Source organism: Manis pentadactyla, chromosome 3, assembly GCF_030020395.1.
Source record: "Manis pentadactyla isolate mManPen7 chromosome 3, mManPen7.hap1, whole genome shotgun sequence".
Taxonomy (NCBI): Eukaryota; Metazoa; Chordata; class Mammalia; order Pholidota; family Manidae; genus Manis; species Manis pentadactyla.
This window is the reverse complement of record NC_080021.1, coordinates 48,718,627-48,737,454: the sequence shown is the minus strand read 5'-3', so window position 1 is coordinate 48,737,454 and position 18,828 is coordinate 48,718,627. Positions and strand designations below refer to the sequence as shown.

The window sequence follows — 18,828 nt, the reverse complement described above, 5'->3', positions numbered from 1 at the left end:
CTTGATATACTCCTCTCTGGGCACAACCATAATGGCACTTGGCATGGGTAAATAACTCCAGGACTTATTGCATAGATTATGTTCAGTAGAGATTAGCATAGCATATACTGAGGTATACAATGATGATTTAAACATTTCCAGGTTAAGATGAATTATGTCAAAGGTAAACTAAGTGATTATTTTTAAATAATTTTAGTGAGTCACTGATTTATTACACTGCATTAAATACTTACATAACATCAAGAAAACTTTCATTGCTTATTGAAGAATATTTTATCTTACAAATATCTGTGACCATTAATTTCAAACTAAGCATATCGTTCCTTTAACAACAACAAAAAAATAATCTAGGTCCTATAATTACTTCTAGGACAGACTCTAGAACAAAGTGTGGCGCATAATGAGCCTTTCATAAGCACTTGTTGAATGAACAATTGAATGAATGAATGAATCTTTTATCTCTTACCAGTTGGGTCTCGGACATCCTATTCGCCGAGATGTGTCCTTACAAATGAGGAGACAATTACAAGGGCATCTAACATATTTCTTCCCTGTTGGGGGGTTTTTGATTGGCTAGATAAGGGAAGAAAATGCAAACACAGCAAATTAACCATAGTACAGATAGCTAAAGCCTGTTTGTGTGTAAAAAGGGAATGAGTCTTTAAAAACTAAGGCTCTCCATAGTGCTACCAAAATACAATTTAGGGAAAAGTGCATCATAAGTGGTTTTAAGTAGCTAAAATACTGGCAAGCACTATATGAATTTCTGTTGGCTGCTGAGATTTAATTATGAAGGGCATATTTCAAAATTAGTTTGTACCAGCTCTTTAATATAGGAAGAATACTTGGTGCACACAGACAGTTGCTTTTCCTTTAAAGTTTTAAGACAGAGAGGTCATCTCTCTGGCCAGACACAAACATTCACTGAGGGTTCTTGCACCTGTCTGGGAAGCTTAAGCTCAGTAAGAAAGCAGGACAGAGAGGTATGTGACACATGTAAACTTTTATTAAACTTAACTCACTACAACAAAGAGATTAATTTTATTACATCTTTTAACTTAAATTTGAAAAAACCTGGATTAGCTCTTAACACTAGCATTTCTATTCTTTCATTTGATTTAACTTTACAGTAAATTTAAAAGTAAGAATAAATAATACCGGAGAAAGTATTTTAAGACTTTCAAGACTAGGGCTCAAGCTTGTTAAAGTAAAGAACCTGTGAGGTACTGAGTGGAGCCGAACATCTCTCCTACGGCATGCCTGCCAAAAATGTGTAAGCTGAATCTAATCATGATGGAACACCAGACAAACCCAAATTAAGGAACATTCTACAGCATATCTTGCCTGTACTCTTAAAAAATGTTAAGGTAATAAAAGACAAATACTGAATTTCAAACTAAGAGAGATTAGAGAGATATGATACCCAAATGCAACATGTAATTCTGGATTGACTACTGAACCAAAAATTATTTTTAATGGAACAATTGGGCAAACATGAATTAGGTCAAAAGATTAGATAACAGTATAGTATCAGTGTTAATTTCCTTCATTTGATAATTGTACTGTAATTGAATAAGTGAATGTCTCTTTTTTTTTTTTTACAGAAATTCACACTGAAATGTTTAGGGGTAGAACACATGTTCTTTTTACCTTAAAAGGTTCTGAAAAAAGATTATTTATTTAGAGAGAAAGTTAATGTGACAAAATGTTAATATTTGCAGAATGTGGGTGAAGGGCCTATGGGAAGTCTCTGTACTATGTAATATTATTTTTGTAACTTTTCTGTAAGTCTGCAACATATTTTTAAAGAATTTTTGAAAATATAATAACCTTGATACAATATAAAAAAGTTAGCAACAAACCACCTACAATTAAACTATACTATAGATAAAATCTGAAAACCTAAAATTCATGAACATCCATATTACTATACTATCTAAAGTATCAAGAGAACCAGAATTTGGATTAATTTTTAAATATCCAAATTTGGCATTAAGTAAATGTATGCTTAGCAAATAACAAGATTTGTTTTTATTCTGTATTTTATTCCCACCTCACTTCTAGACCTCAGTTTCCTCATCTGTAAAACAAGGTGATTGAAGTATTAGATTTTAAGAACTGGTCCTCAGTGGCAGCTCCACACCATGTCATGCCTGGTCTGCAGTGAAATGGGTGGAAAATGATATCATCCTTTGCAGAAATTCTAATATTCTTGGCAAAATACACTTGTATGTGCTGGGCACTTTACCCCTGTAATCCCACAGCAGCCTTATGAGGTAGGTATTATTATCAATGTACACTTTACATAAGGAAAGCACAATTTAGAAAAGGTAAGTCCCCAAGAATCTATAGCTGCTAAGTGGCTGTGGGATTCAAACCCTATTTTGTCAGCCTCCAAATCTCAGACTCATAATCGGTTATGAAGCCAACAATCTCCAGTCTTTCTCCAGGACTTCTCAAATTTTCCATTAACTTTGTCCTAGAAATTACTTCTCCTTTAACCTTAAATTTTGTATTCTATAAGTCTTGCTAAAATTTGTCCATATTAAACACATACATCCATACATCCCTTACTTCCCTTCCCAATTCTGTCTACTCTATTAAAAAGAATTTGTATTAGCCTTGTTCTTTTGTTTGGTATGTTTTGTTTTTTTTCAATCTCCACAGGACTATCAGGCTCCTATCAGAGGTGGCTGCCCAGGAGAACAGATACATTGATACCCTATTTTAGGTTTACATGAGGAGAATGAATCACAGTAAAACTGAGCAGGGGACAATGATAGTGACACTAACATAAGGGAACTGTAACGCTGGGCCCTGGTCCACTGCATCTGATTTTTTGAAGCTGGACTTTCTCCAGAGAAGCTCTTAATTGCCTAACACCTCTTCATTCATAAATTTAAGATCAAATTACACCACAAACATTGGCAAGTCACATTAAAGCACTCTTCAAAGACCTTTTTTTCTCACTTTTTTCCTCCTCTGTAATGTTACTGATTTCACACAAGGCAATCTGATTAGATACTATTCATTTTCTCTAGAATTTGCACAATTTTATCCATTTCTTTACCTAACAGGGATGGTAATGATACAAAAACTTCAGCATGATTTTCTTTATGTCCCAAAGTAATTTATTTGTAGCCCAATCCTATTGATCCGGTATGAATTTATCACTTGCAAGCAGCCAGACTGAGGCTGTTGGCTAAATCTAGAGTGACTTTGAGATTCCTGCATAAACAACATAGTTTGCTCCACTTACTTCCAAGTATATATATAAAGCTGAAACTCCTTTTTCTCTGTTCATTAAAGAACAAAAATTTGTATGGGAGGAGGAACAGGAGAAAAATTTAACACTAATATCAAATCCAAGGACATGTTTAGGCATTGGTACATTTTAAAATTGTATTTGTCTAACAACTCTTACCAACTCTAAAAAGAACACTAAGGAAATTAATGCTAATTAAATTTGCTAGTGAGTGTTTAATTTAAAAAGGAAATAGTATTGGCATCACCTATTTATATTGTAAAGTTCTTCTCCAAATGATGCCCTCCTAGAAAAAAAATATTTACAGTATTTACAATGAAATACATTGTTTCATGACTTAAGGTTTTATTTTATGACATTTGTATAAAACATATAATAAGCCTAGTATCCATGTTTTATGGCTCTTAGAGACACAATAATGATTGGCTATTTTTAGACTTTATAAAGTGGAAAAAAATACCAATGCCAAAATTAAATTAATATTTAATGGTAGATTTTGAGAGACTGAAATTTTAAAAATAAAGCCTAACCATGAAAATAGAAATATATTTAATCTAACCAGTACATACATTACCAGTTTATTATGTGAAACTAAAATTTTTACTTAAAATGTAGCTGCTTTTCATAAAGTTCAGTTAAAAAAAAATGTGCCCTTCAAATTTTTGAACATTTCACTACATTAATATCAAGTAAATGGAGTAAAATACCAAGCTCTTCATAAATAATTTGGCACAAATAGCAATAATAAATGCATAATCACAAAAGCCAAAAAAAAACAGATATCCCCCAGACATAAAACAAGTTTAAATAATTTTCCATATAAGTACAAAGTCCACATTTGAAGTGAACTATAGTATGTTTTCACTTCAGCGAAAATCAGAATGGATTTAGTTGTGATGAAGAGAATTATAAATAACTGTCTACACTCCTGTGTAGAAAAAAAAAACTGTCTACAGTCCATCTTATTTTAGAAAGTAAAGAACCAAATGATATTATATTTAAATTCACCATGAAATTTTCATAATGGAATTAGCTTTAAACACCCCAAGACATCCCTGTACAAAAAAAAGGAAAGAGAAGAGAGAAAGAATGAAAAAGTATGGCCGTATCTGCATCCAGCCCGCTTCTACCTTTAAGTAACATTATTGGAGCACTTCCTTTAGGGAGAGGATATCAGATAACAAATATGCTTTTGTTAATGGAAATCTCCACTTACCGTAGCTTCATTGCAAACTGTGCACTTAACCACGTGCTGATGAAGCTTGCCATCCAAATTGATAAGAGATTGGCACACTCGGCAGTTTATTACTGGAATACCACTGGCATCTGGACTGGCAATGGCTGTATATGGAGGTGGGAGTTCCGCTGAAAAGACATTAGTCACTGACTCAAGAGTCTCAGAAATACTATGGCTACACTGAGCGTATAAGCAACACAAGTAAAGTAGAAACTATCAAAAATTTCCTGTTCTTTTATTTTTAAAGCTAGCCAACTTATCCTAGTTTCAGAGCATAAACATACACGGGACTATCTTGTGAAATAAATTCTTAACTCTAATAGAATCCAAATCACATTTGCCTAGGTCTACCCCCAATGACCCAGTTTCCTTTACTAACCTGTACTCAAAATACCCACCCCATTCCTATGTGTAAATTCATAGTTCTTAATAGGAAAGTAATGACTTTATGCCTAAAGTAAAAATCTTAAACTCATGATCTGACTACCAAGAAATAGAAACAGTCAATGAGAACAGTTTTTAAATCACTTACACATACACATAAATTGTGTAGTTGCCATACTCTGTTTATACCAGGACCAGTATAATTTGCTGGATTTGACAAGAACAAAATAAGAGTTTTGGTGGCAGTCAAGGAAAGACAAAAACCTAGAAAACAAAACTTATCAACATGGAACAAAGCTAATTAGAATGGTACCATCTTAATTTCAGACACATTTAACCAATTTTTAGCCTCAAATTTTTACTTCACTTTCAAAATGCAGGAAATGCACTAGAGTTATTTATTGTAAAAAATATGATGTCTGGGATTTAGTTTAAATATTACAAGAAAAAACAATGAGTTAATAGATGAATCAAGAGTAGCAAAATGTTGATAATTGAGGAATATAATGACATAGAAGGTCATTTTATTCCTACTACTTTTGGGTGTGTTAGAAAATTGCCATAATAACATATACACATATACACAGTTCTTTAAGAGTCCTAAGGATGACTGATTGGGTAAAGGGAAAGTTTCAGAACCATGTTCATTTACCACAGGTATGTATTTGTTATATAAAAGTCTGAGAAAAAGAATCTAGATACACTACTCTGGAATGGGATTTCTAAAAGGGATTGTCTATACCCCATTCTGCAGCTATCTCAGTACAAGCACAGTAGGCCCGTTCAAGGTAAGGTATTGTCTTAGGACATCTAGAAAGGTTACACCTCAACACATGACTGATGCCCCACTAAAAAGAACTGATATTTCAAGGAACTTCTGTGACTATAAAATACAATCATAACAGCTAATCATGAAAAGAGTTATTTTTGAAATACAGATCTATCCACTGGATTAGATTCTGAACTCTGTGATATTTTTAAATGAGTTAGAGCATATAGCACAGTGTAATATGTTTAAAATCCACATACTACCACCAGCATCCTTAAGGTTTAGCATGTGGAATTTTTCAGACTTGCAAAGGATTAGCAACAAGTGTTATTCATTCAAATGATTCCTAACAAGCCAAATTTCTGCAGCAGCAAGGGCTCTGAAAGAAGCCACTTTAAAATGACAATATGTGCACATTTCTGGAAGGCTTATACCAGAACAATGCAAAACATGGAACTTGAAAAGAAGCTAGATGGCTTAAATTATAAAAATAGCTCTAAATCCTTGAAAGAATTTTAGGTTGATCCAGAGTGACCTGTAATGAGTTAATCAAGACGAAAAACAGGTTAAAGGAACAATGAGTCAACAACAATATATTTGAGCCCTTGCAATTTGCAGATTACTTTATCCGATCTCAATAAAGAAGGTACTGTTTTGGGAAAAAGCATACATACCTCATTAGAAATTCAAGGGACACTGCCTGGTTGTGTGGTAATAACTATTGTTTTTAATAATTATTAGCAATAGCACTACTAAAAAAACTTCCTCTCTTGCCTTTTCCTTGAACTACAAAGTAACATGAAAGAGTTCTCCCATAATTCCAGGTCTCATCTTACATAGCATGACGGAAAAGAAATTTAAAGACAAGACAATTTCACAAATAAAAAAGGTGCAATGAGGGTGAGGGGAGGAGCCAATTCATTGCAGCTACACAAAAAGACAGTGAAACCCACCCACTCTGACAGGCAAAAGCTTTGCTCAAAGGAATCTTCTAAAAATTTCAATGGGTGATCTTAAGCATTTGAAGTATATCAGAGCCAACAAAATGTTGTGAATTTTTCCAAGCCCAAAATCTTTCAGAGGCTTGAGAAGTGTGTGTGTGTGTGTGTGTGTGTGTGTGTGTGTGTGTGTGTGTCTCGGGGGAGGGGTGGAGGGGTGGAGAATAATGAGTGAGGATTAGAAGTCTAAAATGGGAGAGACATAAACTCAGTGAGGCCAGGATCATGTCTGGGGTGTCTAGGACTGGTTCATCAGCACTTGTCACAGTGCCTAGGCTATGACAGAGGCTCACTAAATATTTATGGAATGGATGGATAGGTGGATGGATGGATGGATAGACAGATGAATCACTGAAATTTATCAGATACATCTATTTCTCTTGGGAAAATAACACTATGTATATTACTGCTACTCTCCTTGAAGAGGAGTGAGGGTTCTAGCAGGGGGGGTATAGCTTGGCTGAAAAAAAGGCTCTCTTCTAAGTAGAAGAATATCCACTCCAAATCATGCACTGAGAGTGGTGAGGTAGTCAGGGGACATGGTCCTGGCCCACCAGATAAATGCAAGCAATCCAAGAGATTGATAGAATGACAGATATTGCAGCTTAGTTGCTCTACTGAACAGTGCTTTCAGGCCTATTGTTTCAATTTTCTGTCCATTACTTCAGTCCCAAGCAGACTTAACCATATTTCTTGTACTTTTACCCCAAGGAAATTTTCACCTGTCACTCCCATCTCCTCTTGTAATGCACTCTTAATTCCAGAAATGTATTCCATAGTTATAAACCTCTAATAATTAGCAACTTAGACTGTTCTCTTTTCACTTTAAAAGACTCAATAGATCACCACTAACATATACAAATTTCAAATTTGTGCCCTGAGTACAAAGTTCACTGCAATCTCAACACTCAGGATCATTAGACATTTAGAGTTACAAAAATTCTTCATTTTAGAAGAGTCTTACTTGTTATTTAAACAATAGCCATTTTCTCTATGGAGTTTGTCTAAGTGACAAATCTTTTTCTTCTATGTGAGCAATGTTCGTTAGACTAGTTGTCTTCAATCCTGAAAAATTCCCTCAAGTTCTAGAATTGTACATTGTTAGAAATTCAAATAATCTTACAAATTACATAGTCTAATTTCTTCATTTTATGTAAGACAAAACTGAAGCCCAGAGATTCTAACTTTTGAATAGCCTTTTATATAGCACTTCAGCAAAGCCAAGAGCTGACTCCTCTCCCAGAGGTCTCTGCACAATAACAATGGTTTTATATAAGGAAAAGACGGAAGGACTAATGAGGGCTCTAGAGAAACACTTCGACAAGAATCAGATCTGAGCAAAAAGGGGGTTATGAGGAGGAGAAGGAAGAGTCAGGAAAAATAAAAAACAGGATAGAGTATGAAACGAGAATCAGTTCACAATAATAAAAACATCATATAAAAACCAAGGCTCATAAAAGAAGCAAGATGAAAAAGAATATGGATCACAAGGCATATATAATGATCATCCTAAAACACTCAAAAGGAACCATTGTTACTATATAAACCCATAAGTGATCAAATAACACTTTCCCATCATCACAAATAATGACCTAATTTACTGATTTTATGTCAAACAGCCCTTTCATCCTGCTAATTCATCCTTGTGTATTAATCCATACTTCCTTTTTTACCAGATATATCCTCCAGCACATTAAAGCTTGTTTTGCTGGATGGCTCTAACCTTTATCTTAGTTACTCCTTCATAAGTCTCTTCAATGGCAATATTTTCCAGTTTAACTCACTTATTTCACTAATACACTTTTTGTATTCAGCCCTTCAGGCCCTTGATAAAGATGTTATCAGAATTGAAAAATGAACTTGGATTAAAATGAGAGATATTTTGGGACACTATGATTAAAGGATACGCAAGAAAAGCATAAGGGACCAGTCTGGGAGGAAAGCCCTAGCTTTTTCTCCTCCTCAGGATCTTTGTGGAAAAGTACGGGTTAGTGGCAGAGTGAGCTTGGCTGCTGTGAAATACCTACTTCTAGTGTAAAACCTCTGCAGTCCATTTCAACACAGGGAAAGGGAAGGCCACCTTCTCCTCTTTCTTCTCCAAAACCAAAGAAAAAAGACTATTCCAGGAGACTCCTGGGTTCTTCCAGCACTATGACATTCTCGGAAGGCTCCAACTGGCTGAGTCAGATCAGAAGGTACATGTGCTAGTTATGAGGTTACTGGCGGCTCTCAGCTCCAAATCCACCCTACTCGGCTTCGTCATGCTGGAGCTTCAAATCATGTACTGGCTTTGCCAGCTGACTGCAAGTTATATTCTGTTAATAGGAGGTGATAAAGGGAGCCTGCAAGGTTGGAGGAGAAAGAAGGGACTCGCAGCCCTTTCCCCAGAGACACAAAGTCTTTCTCCAGAGCTCAGAGACATCAGCATCTGCTGGCCAGTGTGTCTCAGAAGTCATAGTCCATTCAGTTCTGCACGGTCCCTCCTCTACATTACTAAATTTAATAATCCCAATCCCTTTCCTTTGTTTTCTCATCCCTAAAGGTGGTAGCTGCTTTCTGCACTTGAAATCTACTTAATACCTTAGAATAATATTTTTACCTTTCAGCTACCTAGTTAACAATTGTACACCTAACTGACAATCTTTCTATTGTATTCTATGATGTGGTTTCTATCTTCAGGTTCTGACACAAAAATTATTATCAGGAGTAATCCCAGGAAACAGACCCTGAGAAATAGAATTGGAGGAGTGCTTTGGTCATGCCTTGGGCTTGAATGTGTGCTGGGCTCCTTTACCAGTGGAACAGATATGGCAGTAATTGATGGCATGCAGGGGCATCCTGATGAATCCTATTATCCCCTGCAGGTGACAGTAATGTTTATGGCTCTTTTACTTGGCTATTATGGCAATAATAATTACTATATGAGTTGTGATATGGGATGGAGTCTCATGAATGCATTTACAGAAAGAAAATGAGAAGCTCAGGTCTTTAAACCTTCAGCTCAATCACGGCCAAAGAACCGAAGAATTTCTATTGCAGTCCTAAAAGTATCACTTATTTGTAGTTGTCACAGGGCTTATACTACTGGGGGGAAAAAAACTCAAAAGTTAATCTTGTGGATTGCAAAATTATGTCAGGTATATCCACAGGCTTACCAAGACTCTCATGTTAAAGTCAGGATGTTGATCGCAAAGGAATGGAACTCTAAAACTTGGAATGTGGCCATTTGGTTGTACCCAAACAAAGCTGAGAATCTTAAGCCCCTGAGTCACTCTGAGCCTCGCTTATGAGTAGAAAGTAGCTTTATGTCTTGTGTCTGAGAAGATGAGCCTTCCCTTACTGGAAAACTCTGTAATATTCTCACCCAAGGCCGGTGTCTTACATGAGGATGGCCATCTTCCTTAAGACCCATCCTCCAACCCCTTATTGTCTCAAGACCCATAAAGGATCAAATTTTAATCTGCTCCAAGAAGACAAATACAAAGTATGACTCTGAAGGAGCTTATGCATCAAGGAATTACAAGATTTGATAATACATACTGTCAGAAACCTGAAGAATATGTGTGACAGTTGACCTAAGGGTGTTAAGCCAAAGAAGATTAAATGTAACACTGACTTGAGCCAAATTTAATGACACAGGTGCACTTGTTAGATGTTCTGGATTCCATGGTTGCTTTAAAGATGGAAATAGCTCTATCAGTTCACTTGTTGATTGATGAGACTTGGCCTTACAGTTAATGAGGCTGGGATGTTAGAACATCCCTAGCATGATACAGAAGAAGCAATCAAAGGCTTAGGGAGTTAGAAATGTTGGAGTGAATTATCATATGATAACTGCATACCCAGGCCCCACAACATCCCTTGAAAGGATCCAGAGGATATGCCTTTCACTAAGGCATCGATATATACATCATTTAGGGGAATCACATGCATCTTGCTGTCATGGCTCTTCTCTGCAGGCAAAGCATTATAGTGCAGGAAGACTCCACTGAGATGTGCAGCCTGATTTCAGTGAGGATTATGGGATCCTATGGTAAAATGAATCGTTTAAAAGCCAAAGACAAGGTGGGTGCATTTATTGTAATGAGAAATAGTAAATAGTAGAACATTTTGACCCACAGGACCTTTGATAGTGACTAACTGAAATAAGACTAGGAATCGAAATGGTTAGGTAAACTGAAAAATGTTACCTGTTTATATATAATAGAAAAAACTGGGTCCTGTACCTAGCAACCTGACTTAGTAGCCACAGTGCACAGTCACAATTTTTCAACCAGTTTCCAACAAGAACAAGTTCATAGACCCAGGACACCTTCATTGAAGGGTTGGTTAATGCCCTTGAGGAATGGCTCCAACACTGCCATAAGCATATATTGTAAATCTCCAAGCATTCCCAAAGACATCTGACACCATTTCCTAGAGTGATTACCCTGAGGATAAGAAAATGCCCAGATCTTTGAGGGATTACTAGAAACTGACTCTTAAGTGGAACTAATTCCTGAAGACTCAAAATTCCATTGTGGTCCACGATTCAAAAAGAAGTCTTAGGGACTGGAAAAAAGATGGCAGCATAAGAAGTAAGGCAGAAACCTCATCCCAAAATCACATAAAACATGAAAATACAGCAAATACAACTAATCCTAAAAAAGCTGCCTGAAGACTGCAGAAAAGACTGCCCACATCTGGGGAAAAAGAGATGACCTCACAGAAAAGGGTAAAGCAGCAAAGCCACGATCCAGCAGGATCCAAGCCCTTCCACCACACCAACCCACAAGAGGGAGGAAGAGAAACAGAGCAGAGAGGGAGTAGGAGCCTGGGACTGCTGAATATCTGGCCCTGGAGATCTGTGTCAGGAGCATGAACCCACATTACATGGTGGTCTGGAGATTAGTGAGGTTGGAAAGCAAAGACAGGTAGAACACTCAGAGAGGCTGAGATTCCAGCTGCTTGTGGAGAACAGATATGCACAACCAGCCTCCTGGGACTAAAGAAAGGCAGGCAGTTGAAGGACCTCCCAGCAGCAAAAGGTTACTAAAGAGGCAAAGATTACACAGACCTCACTGCTCAGGAGAAAGGGCAGGTAGACAAAATCATCCCAGCACTCTCAGCCCAGCAGGTTGGGAACTCTTAGGAGCTTCAGATGCTCCATCCCCCTGGCTGGCAACACAGTCCCAAGGAACCCCACTGTGGTATACAACCTTCCTCCCTGCAGAAGCTGGATCTGCTCACCTGCCGCCCCCGCCATCATGCCAGGCCAGCTGAAAGGTGGCCCTACCCGAGGCTGCTGCAGGGCTGTAGCACAGAGGCTCTTTCCTGCACACACGGCCCACTGGCCCTGGCAGTGGAGGCAGGCATTACAATGGAAAGGCAGGAAACCCTCCCAGCTGAGCTCTTTCCTCCTGGCAGGCACCAGATCCTCCACCTGTAACCCCTACCATTGCTGTAGGCGCAAGGAAGCTCCCGAAAGTAGAGCTTCTGGACACTAGAGGGTGCTGCCTACACAAAGTTATTATTCCAAAGGAAGCAGCAAAAAAATTTGGTCAAAATAAAATTACAAGAAAAAATGCCAGAAAGAGAGCTTAGTGAAATGGAAATCACTAATTTCTTGATAAAGATTTCAAAGTAAAAGTAAAAAACATGCTCATGGAACTACAAAAAAATATCCAAGATCTCAGGGAGGACTACAACAAAGAGATAGAAACTAAAAAATACAGTATCTGAAATGAAACATACAATGAAGGGACTTAAAAGTAGATTAGACAAGGTAGAGAAGATGGTAAATGAAATTGAAATGAGAGAACAGGAAAACAAGCTGAAGCACAGAGAGAAAAAAGGATCTCTAGGAATGAAAGAATAATAAGAGAGCAGTGTGACCAATCCAGACAAAACAATATTCATATTATAGGGGTACCAGAAAAGGAAAAAAGCAGAAAAGGGATAGAAAGTCTCTTTGAGAAAATAATTGCTGAAAACACCCCCAATCTGGGAAAGAAAATAGTCTCTCAGGTCACAGAAGTACAAAGACCTCCAAACACAAGGAACCCAAGAAAGACAACACCAAGACATAATAATTAAAATGGCAGAGATCAAGGACAAAGAGAGAGTACTGAAAGCAGCCAGAGAGAAAAAGGATCACTTACAAAGGAAATCCCATCAGACTACTAGCAGACTTCTCAGCAGAAACCTTGCAGGCCAGAGGGATGTAGCATGATATATTTAATATAATAATGACACAGAAGGGCTCCAACCAAAAATATTCTACTTGACAAGATTATCATTTACATTTAAAGCAGGGATTAAACAATTTCCAGATCAGCAAAAGTTGAGGGAATTCAGCACAACCAAACCATCTCTACAAGATATTTTAAAGGGACTGCTCTAAATGGAAAGCCTTCTAAGGCTAAATAGCTGTCACCAGAGAAAATAAACCCACAGCAAAAAATTAATTACTAAGTAAATACAAAATTAAATCATAAAAGTTCATCAAGGGATACACAAAGATTACAGAATATGACACCTAATATATAAAGACTGGAGGAGGAAGAAGAAGGAGGAAAAAAAGAATCTTTAGATTTTGTTTGAAATAAAGTAATAAGCAATTTAAGATAAACTGTTAAGATAGTAGGAAGCTACCCTTGAACTTTTGGTAACCACACATCTAAAGCCTACAATGACAATAAGTACATACCTATGGATCATTACCTTAAATGTAAATGCACTGAATGCACCAATCAAATGACATAGAGTGGCACAATGGATAAAAAACAAGACCCATATGTATGCTGCCAACAAGAGACTCACTTCAAACCCAAAGACATACACAGACTAAAAGTGAATGGATGGAAAAAGATATTCCATGCAAATAAAAGGGAGAAAAAAAGCAAAAGTAGCAGTACTTACATTAGACAAAATAGATTTCAAAACAAAGAAAGTAACAAGAGACAAAGAAAGACATTACATAATGAAAAAGGGTCAGTCCCACAAAAGGATATAACCACTATAAATATCTATGCACCCAATATAGGTGCACATAAATATGTGAAACAAATACTAACAGAATTAAAGGGGACATGGATGTGAAGCATTCATCTTAGGAGACTTCAACACACCACTCACACCAAAAGATAGATCAACCAGACAAAAAGTAAGGGGACAGAGTCACTGAGCACACATTAGAACAGATGGACGTAAAAGACATCTACAGAACACACCATTCAAAAGCAGCAGGATACACATTCTTCTCAAGTGCACATGGAACATGCACATGGAATGTTTTTGAGAATAGATCACATACTATGCCACAAAAAGAGCCCCAATAAATTAAAAAAGACTGAAATTGTGCCAACCAACTTCTCAGATCACAAAGGTATGAAACTAGAAATAAATTATGCAAAGAAAACAAAAAAGCCCACAAACACATGCAGGCTTAACAACATGCTTCTATATAATCAATGGATCAATGACCAAAGTAAAACAGAGATCAAGCAATATATGGAGGCAAATGAAAACAACAACTCAGCCAACAGACCAAAACCTGTGGGATACAGTGAAAGCAGTTCTAAGAGGAAAGTATGTATCAATACAGGCCTACCTCAAGAAAGAACAATCCCAAATGAACAGTTTAAACTGACAATTAATGAAACTAGAAAAAGAACACATGAGGCCCAAAGTCTGTAGACAGAGGAAATAATGTAAGATTAGAGCAAAATAAATAAATTTGAGAAGAATAAAACAATAGAAAGAATCAAGAAAACCAGGAACTGGTTCTTTGAGAAAATAAACAAAATAGATAAACCCCTAGCCAGACTAATCAAGAAAAAAACAGAGTATACACACATAAACAGAACGAGAAATGAGAAAGGAAAAATCACAACAGACACCACAGAAATCACAGAATTATTAGAAAATACTAAGAGAAAATATATGCCAATAAATTGTACTAAAAGAAATGAACAACTTTCTAGAAAAATACAACCTTCCAAGATGACCCAGAAAGAAATAGAAAATCTGAACAGACCAATTAGCAGCAATAAAATTGAATTGGTAATCAAAAAAATTACCTAAGAACAAAACCTCAGTCCCAATGGCTTCACGGCTGAATTTTATCAAACATTTTAAGAAGAGCTAATGTGCATCCTCCTTAAGTTTTCCAAAAAGTTAGAAGAAGAGGGAATACTTCCAAACTCATTCTATGAGGGCAGCATCACTCTTATACCAAAACCAGACAAAGACATTGCAAAGAAAGAAAATTACTGACCAATATCCCTGATGAATATAGATGCAAAAATCCTCAACAAAATGTTAGCAAACTGAATTCAAAAATGTATCAAAAAGATCATCTATCATGATCAAGTGGTACTTTTATCCAACATAGTACTGGAAGTCCTAGCCACAGCAATGAGAAAACAAAGAAATAAAAGGCATCCAGATTTTTAAGGAAGAAGTTAAACTGTCCCTGTTGCAGATGACATGATATTGGACATACAAAACCCTAAAGAATCCACCCCAAAACTACTAGAACTAATAACTGAATTCAGCAAACTTGCAGGATACAAAAGTAATACACAGAAATATGTAGCATTCCTATACACTAACAATGAATGTGCATAAAGAGAAATCAGGAAAACAATTCCATTTATAATCGCATCAAAAAGGAAAAAAAAACCCTAGAAATAAATCTAACCAAGGAAGTGAAAGACCTATACTCTGAAAACTACAAGACACTCATTGAAGGAATTAAAGAAGACACCAATAAGTGGAAATCTATCCCATGCTCGTGTATGGAAGAATTAATATTGTCAAAATGGCCTAAAGCAATATACAGATTCAGTGCAATCCCTATCAAAATTCCAACAGCATTCAACAAACTAGAACAAATAGTTTTAAAATTCATATTGAATCACAAAAGACCCTGAATAGCCAAAGCAATCCTGAGAAGAACAAAGCTGGGGGGATTATGCTCCCAAACTTCAAGCTCTAAAGTCACAGTAATCAAAACAATTTGGTACTGGCACAAGAACAGACTGATAGATCAATGGAACAGAGTAGAGAGCCCAGATATGAACCCACACATATATGGCCAGTTAATATATGATAAAGGAGCCATGGATATACAATGGGGAAATGACAGCTTCTTCAACAAATTGTGTTGGCAAAACTGGACAGCTACATGTAAGAGAATGAAACTGGATTATTGTCAAACTCCATACACAAAAGTAACATGAAATGGATCAAAGACCTGAATGGAAATTATGAAACCATTAAACTCATAGAAGAAAACATAGGGAAAAATCTCTTGAACAAAAACATAAGCAACTTTTTCCTGAACACATCTCCTTGGGCAAGGGGAACAAAAGCAAAAATCAACAAATGGACTACATCAAACTAAAAAGCTTCTATACAGCAAAGGACACCATCAGCAGAATAAAAAAGCATCCTATAATATGGGAGAATATGTTTGTAAATGACATATCCAGTAAGGGGTTAACATCCAAAATATATAAAGAACTTATTCACCTCAACATCCAAAAAACAAATAACCAGATTAAAAAATGGGCAGAGGATCTGAACACACACTTCTCTAAAGGAGAAATTCAAATGGCCAACAGGCACATGAAAAGATGCTCCACATCGCTAACCAACAGAGAGAAATGCAAATTAAAACCACAATGAGATATCACCTCACACCAGGTAGGATGCCCAACATCGAACAGACAAGAAATAACAAATGCTGGTGAGGATGCAGAGAAAGGGGAACCCTGCTACACTGTTGGTGGGAATGTAAATTAGTTCAACCATTGTGGAAAGCAGTATGGAGGTTCCTCATAAAACTAAAAATAGAAATGCCATTTGACCCAGTAATGACATTCCTAGGAATTAACCCAAAGAAAACAAGAACCCTGATTAAAAAAGACTTATGCACCCCTATGTTATTGCAGCACTATTTATAACAGTCCATATATGGAAGCTACCTAAGTGCCTACCAATAAATGAATGGATGGAGCTAGAGGACATTATGCTCAGTGAAATAAGCTTCGTGGAGAAAGATAGGTACCAAATGATTTCCCTCGTCTGTGGAGTGTAACAACGAAGCAAAACTGAAGGAACAAAACAGCAGCAGACTTGCAGACGCCAAGAAGGGACTAGCAGTTACCAAAGGGAAGGATTTGGGGAAGGTGGGTATGGAGGGAGGGAGAAGGGGATTAAGGGGCACTCTAACTAGCAATTACAAGACAGGCAGGTCACGGGGAAGGCAGTAGAGCATGGACAAGACAAGTAATGACTCTATAGCATCTTACTATGCTGATAGACAGAGACTGAAATGGTCGGGGCAGGGAGGGTGCTGTGAGGAGTTGAAAGTATGGGTAAATGTTGAAACCACAATGTTTTCATGTGAAACCTTCATAAGACTGTATATCAATGATACTTGAATAAATAATAATGATAATAAAAGAAGGCTTATGGCCTGGTGGGTGTTTCTAGCTACCCTTACAGCCGCTGCTGCTGTGTTACCCGTGCCGGCCGGGCCGAGAATCATGACGTCCGCCTTGGAGAACTACATCAACCGAACTGTTGCTGTTATATTACTTCTGATGGGAGAATGATTGTGGGAACATTGAAAGGTTTTGACCAGACCATTAATTTGACTTTAGATGAAAGCCACGAACGAGTGTTCAGCTCTTCACAGAGAGTAGAACAAGTGGTACTGGGGTTATACACCATAAGAGGTGACAGTGTTGCAGTCATTGGACAAATTGATGAGGAGACAGATTTTGCACTTGATTTGGGGAATATTCGAGCAGAACCTCTAAACTCTGTAGCACACTGAGGAAAAACTACATACATTGGATGGACATCTGTAAATCTTTGTACAGAAACTGACTATTCTGAGGATGATGTATGGAAATTTTATGAGAGTGTAATTGTGGATTTTGACTTCATATTGATTCATTGTAATATGAGATGTAAATTAAAATATTTCTACATTAAAAAAAAAAAAAGAAGGCTTATGGCCATCAGGTCATACATGTAGACTTACCCCTGGTCCAATACACAGTGGTCCCAGTAGATCTGGGGACCCACTCTGAAGTTATTTTCCCTGTTCCTGAATATATAAATTGGAACAGACATTCCTGGCAACCAGAAAAATACTCAAGTTTGTTCTCTGGCCCATAGATTAAGGTAGGAAGGGTAATGTCGAGGCCCCTGGAACTTCTACTAAATGCGCCACAAGAGCCCTGGGAGGATGGCAGAGATCAGTGCCACTACAAAAGACTTGAAAGATGTAGGAGTGGTGATGCCTTTCACAGCTTCCCGCAACTCACTTTGTTTTTAAATCTGCTGCTCCAGGGCAATCCTACTTCTGTAACTGAGGAGGTGTGATACAAGATTCCTCTATGAGCTCTGCCAGGGTATTATCAGGCAAAAAGCAGCAGCAGGCACTCTATGATGGATTCCCAGGAGTTAGCTAGCAGTCAGTCAGTCAAGCACTTGAACATCCATTCTGTACCAGGCACTGGGCTAGGAATATGTCAGGGATATGATGGAGAATGAGGGCACTCCAGGGCTCAAAGAGATCACATTCTTAACATGTACAAAGACAGTAAGACTAGTAGTGCAATTTGGTGTGTAAGAGCTCTGATAAAGACATGCACACAGGGGACTTTGGAAGCTCAGAACAGTCATCTAAATCTGACCAAGATAGAGAATGTGTGAGGGGTGAGGTATGGGGGAGGAAAGAGGAGGCTGGTGGCATAGGGTCACTCTAGCACAATTTAGCATTCTTCAAGTGCTGCAACCTTTCTGTGGTTTTTGCCATGAACTGCTTTCTCCTAACAGCAGCTCTAGAAAAACAGCCATACCTTATTAAGCATAGGGTAATATCAGCTTGGGACCCATATCAATCTATATTCTAGTACCTCCAGCATGGCTTGTAGGAGCTTATGTGGGTCCACAGTAACCCCAAGGAACAAAAGAACAACCAATCTTACACAGCAAGTGATATGAGAACTGAATTCCACTATGAGCTACTAATCTCCCATTTTTCCCTCCCCTAGTGTTCTCAGGCAGTTGGGTTGTATCAAAACACTGCCATACAATTGGACATGCTGGCAAGAAACACCCAATTACCTGCCAATGACCAATTCCTGGATGATAAAAGCCTCTGCTCTGGCTC

General features: G+C 37.4%; 1 protein-coding gene and 1 pseudogene across 1 annotated transcript in view; one reads left to right on the top strand and one right to left on the bottom strand.

The window, feature by feature from the left end:
* PIP4P2 (phosphatidylinositol-4,5-bisphosphate 4-phosphatase 2) overlaps nucleotides 1-18,828 on the bottom strand; it is a 56,501-nt gene that overhangs the window by 24,508 nt on the left and 13,165 nt on the right. The window contains exons 2-3 of the mRNA XM_036932787.2: nucleotides 4,482-4,630; nucleotides 467-573 (exon numbers count right to left, since the gene is read on the bottom strand). Coding sequence (XP_036788682.1) covers nucleotides 467-573; nucleotides 4,482-4,630 — 256 coding nt within the window. The remainder of the gene's footprint in view (nucleotides 1-466; nucleotides 574-4,481; nucleotides 4,631-18,828) is intronic.
* On the top strand, nucleotides 17,114-17,614 carry LOC118936052 (U6 snRNA-associated Sm-like protein LSm8; annotated as a pseudogene).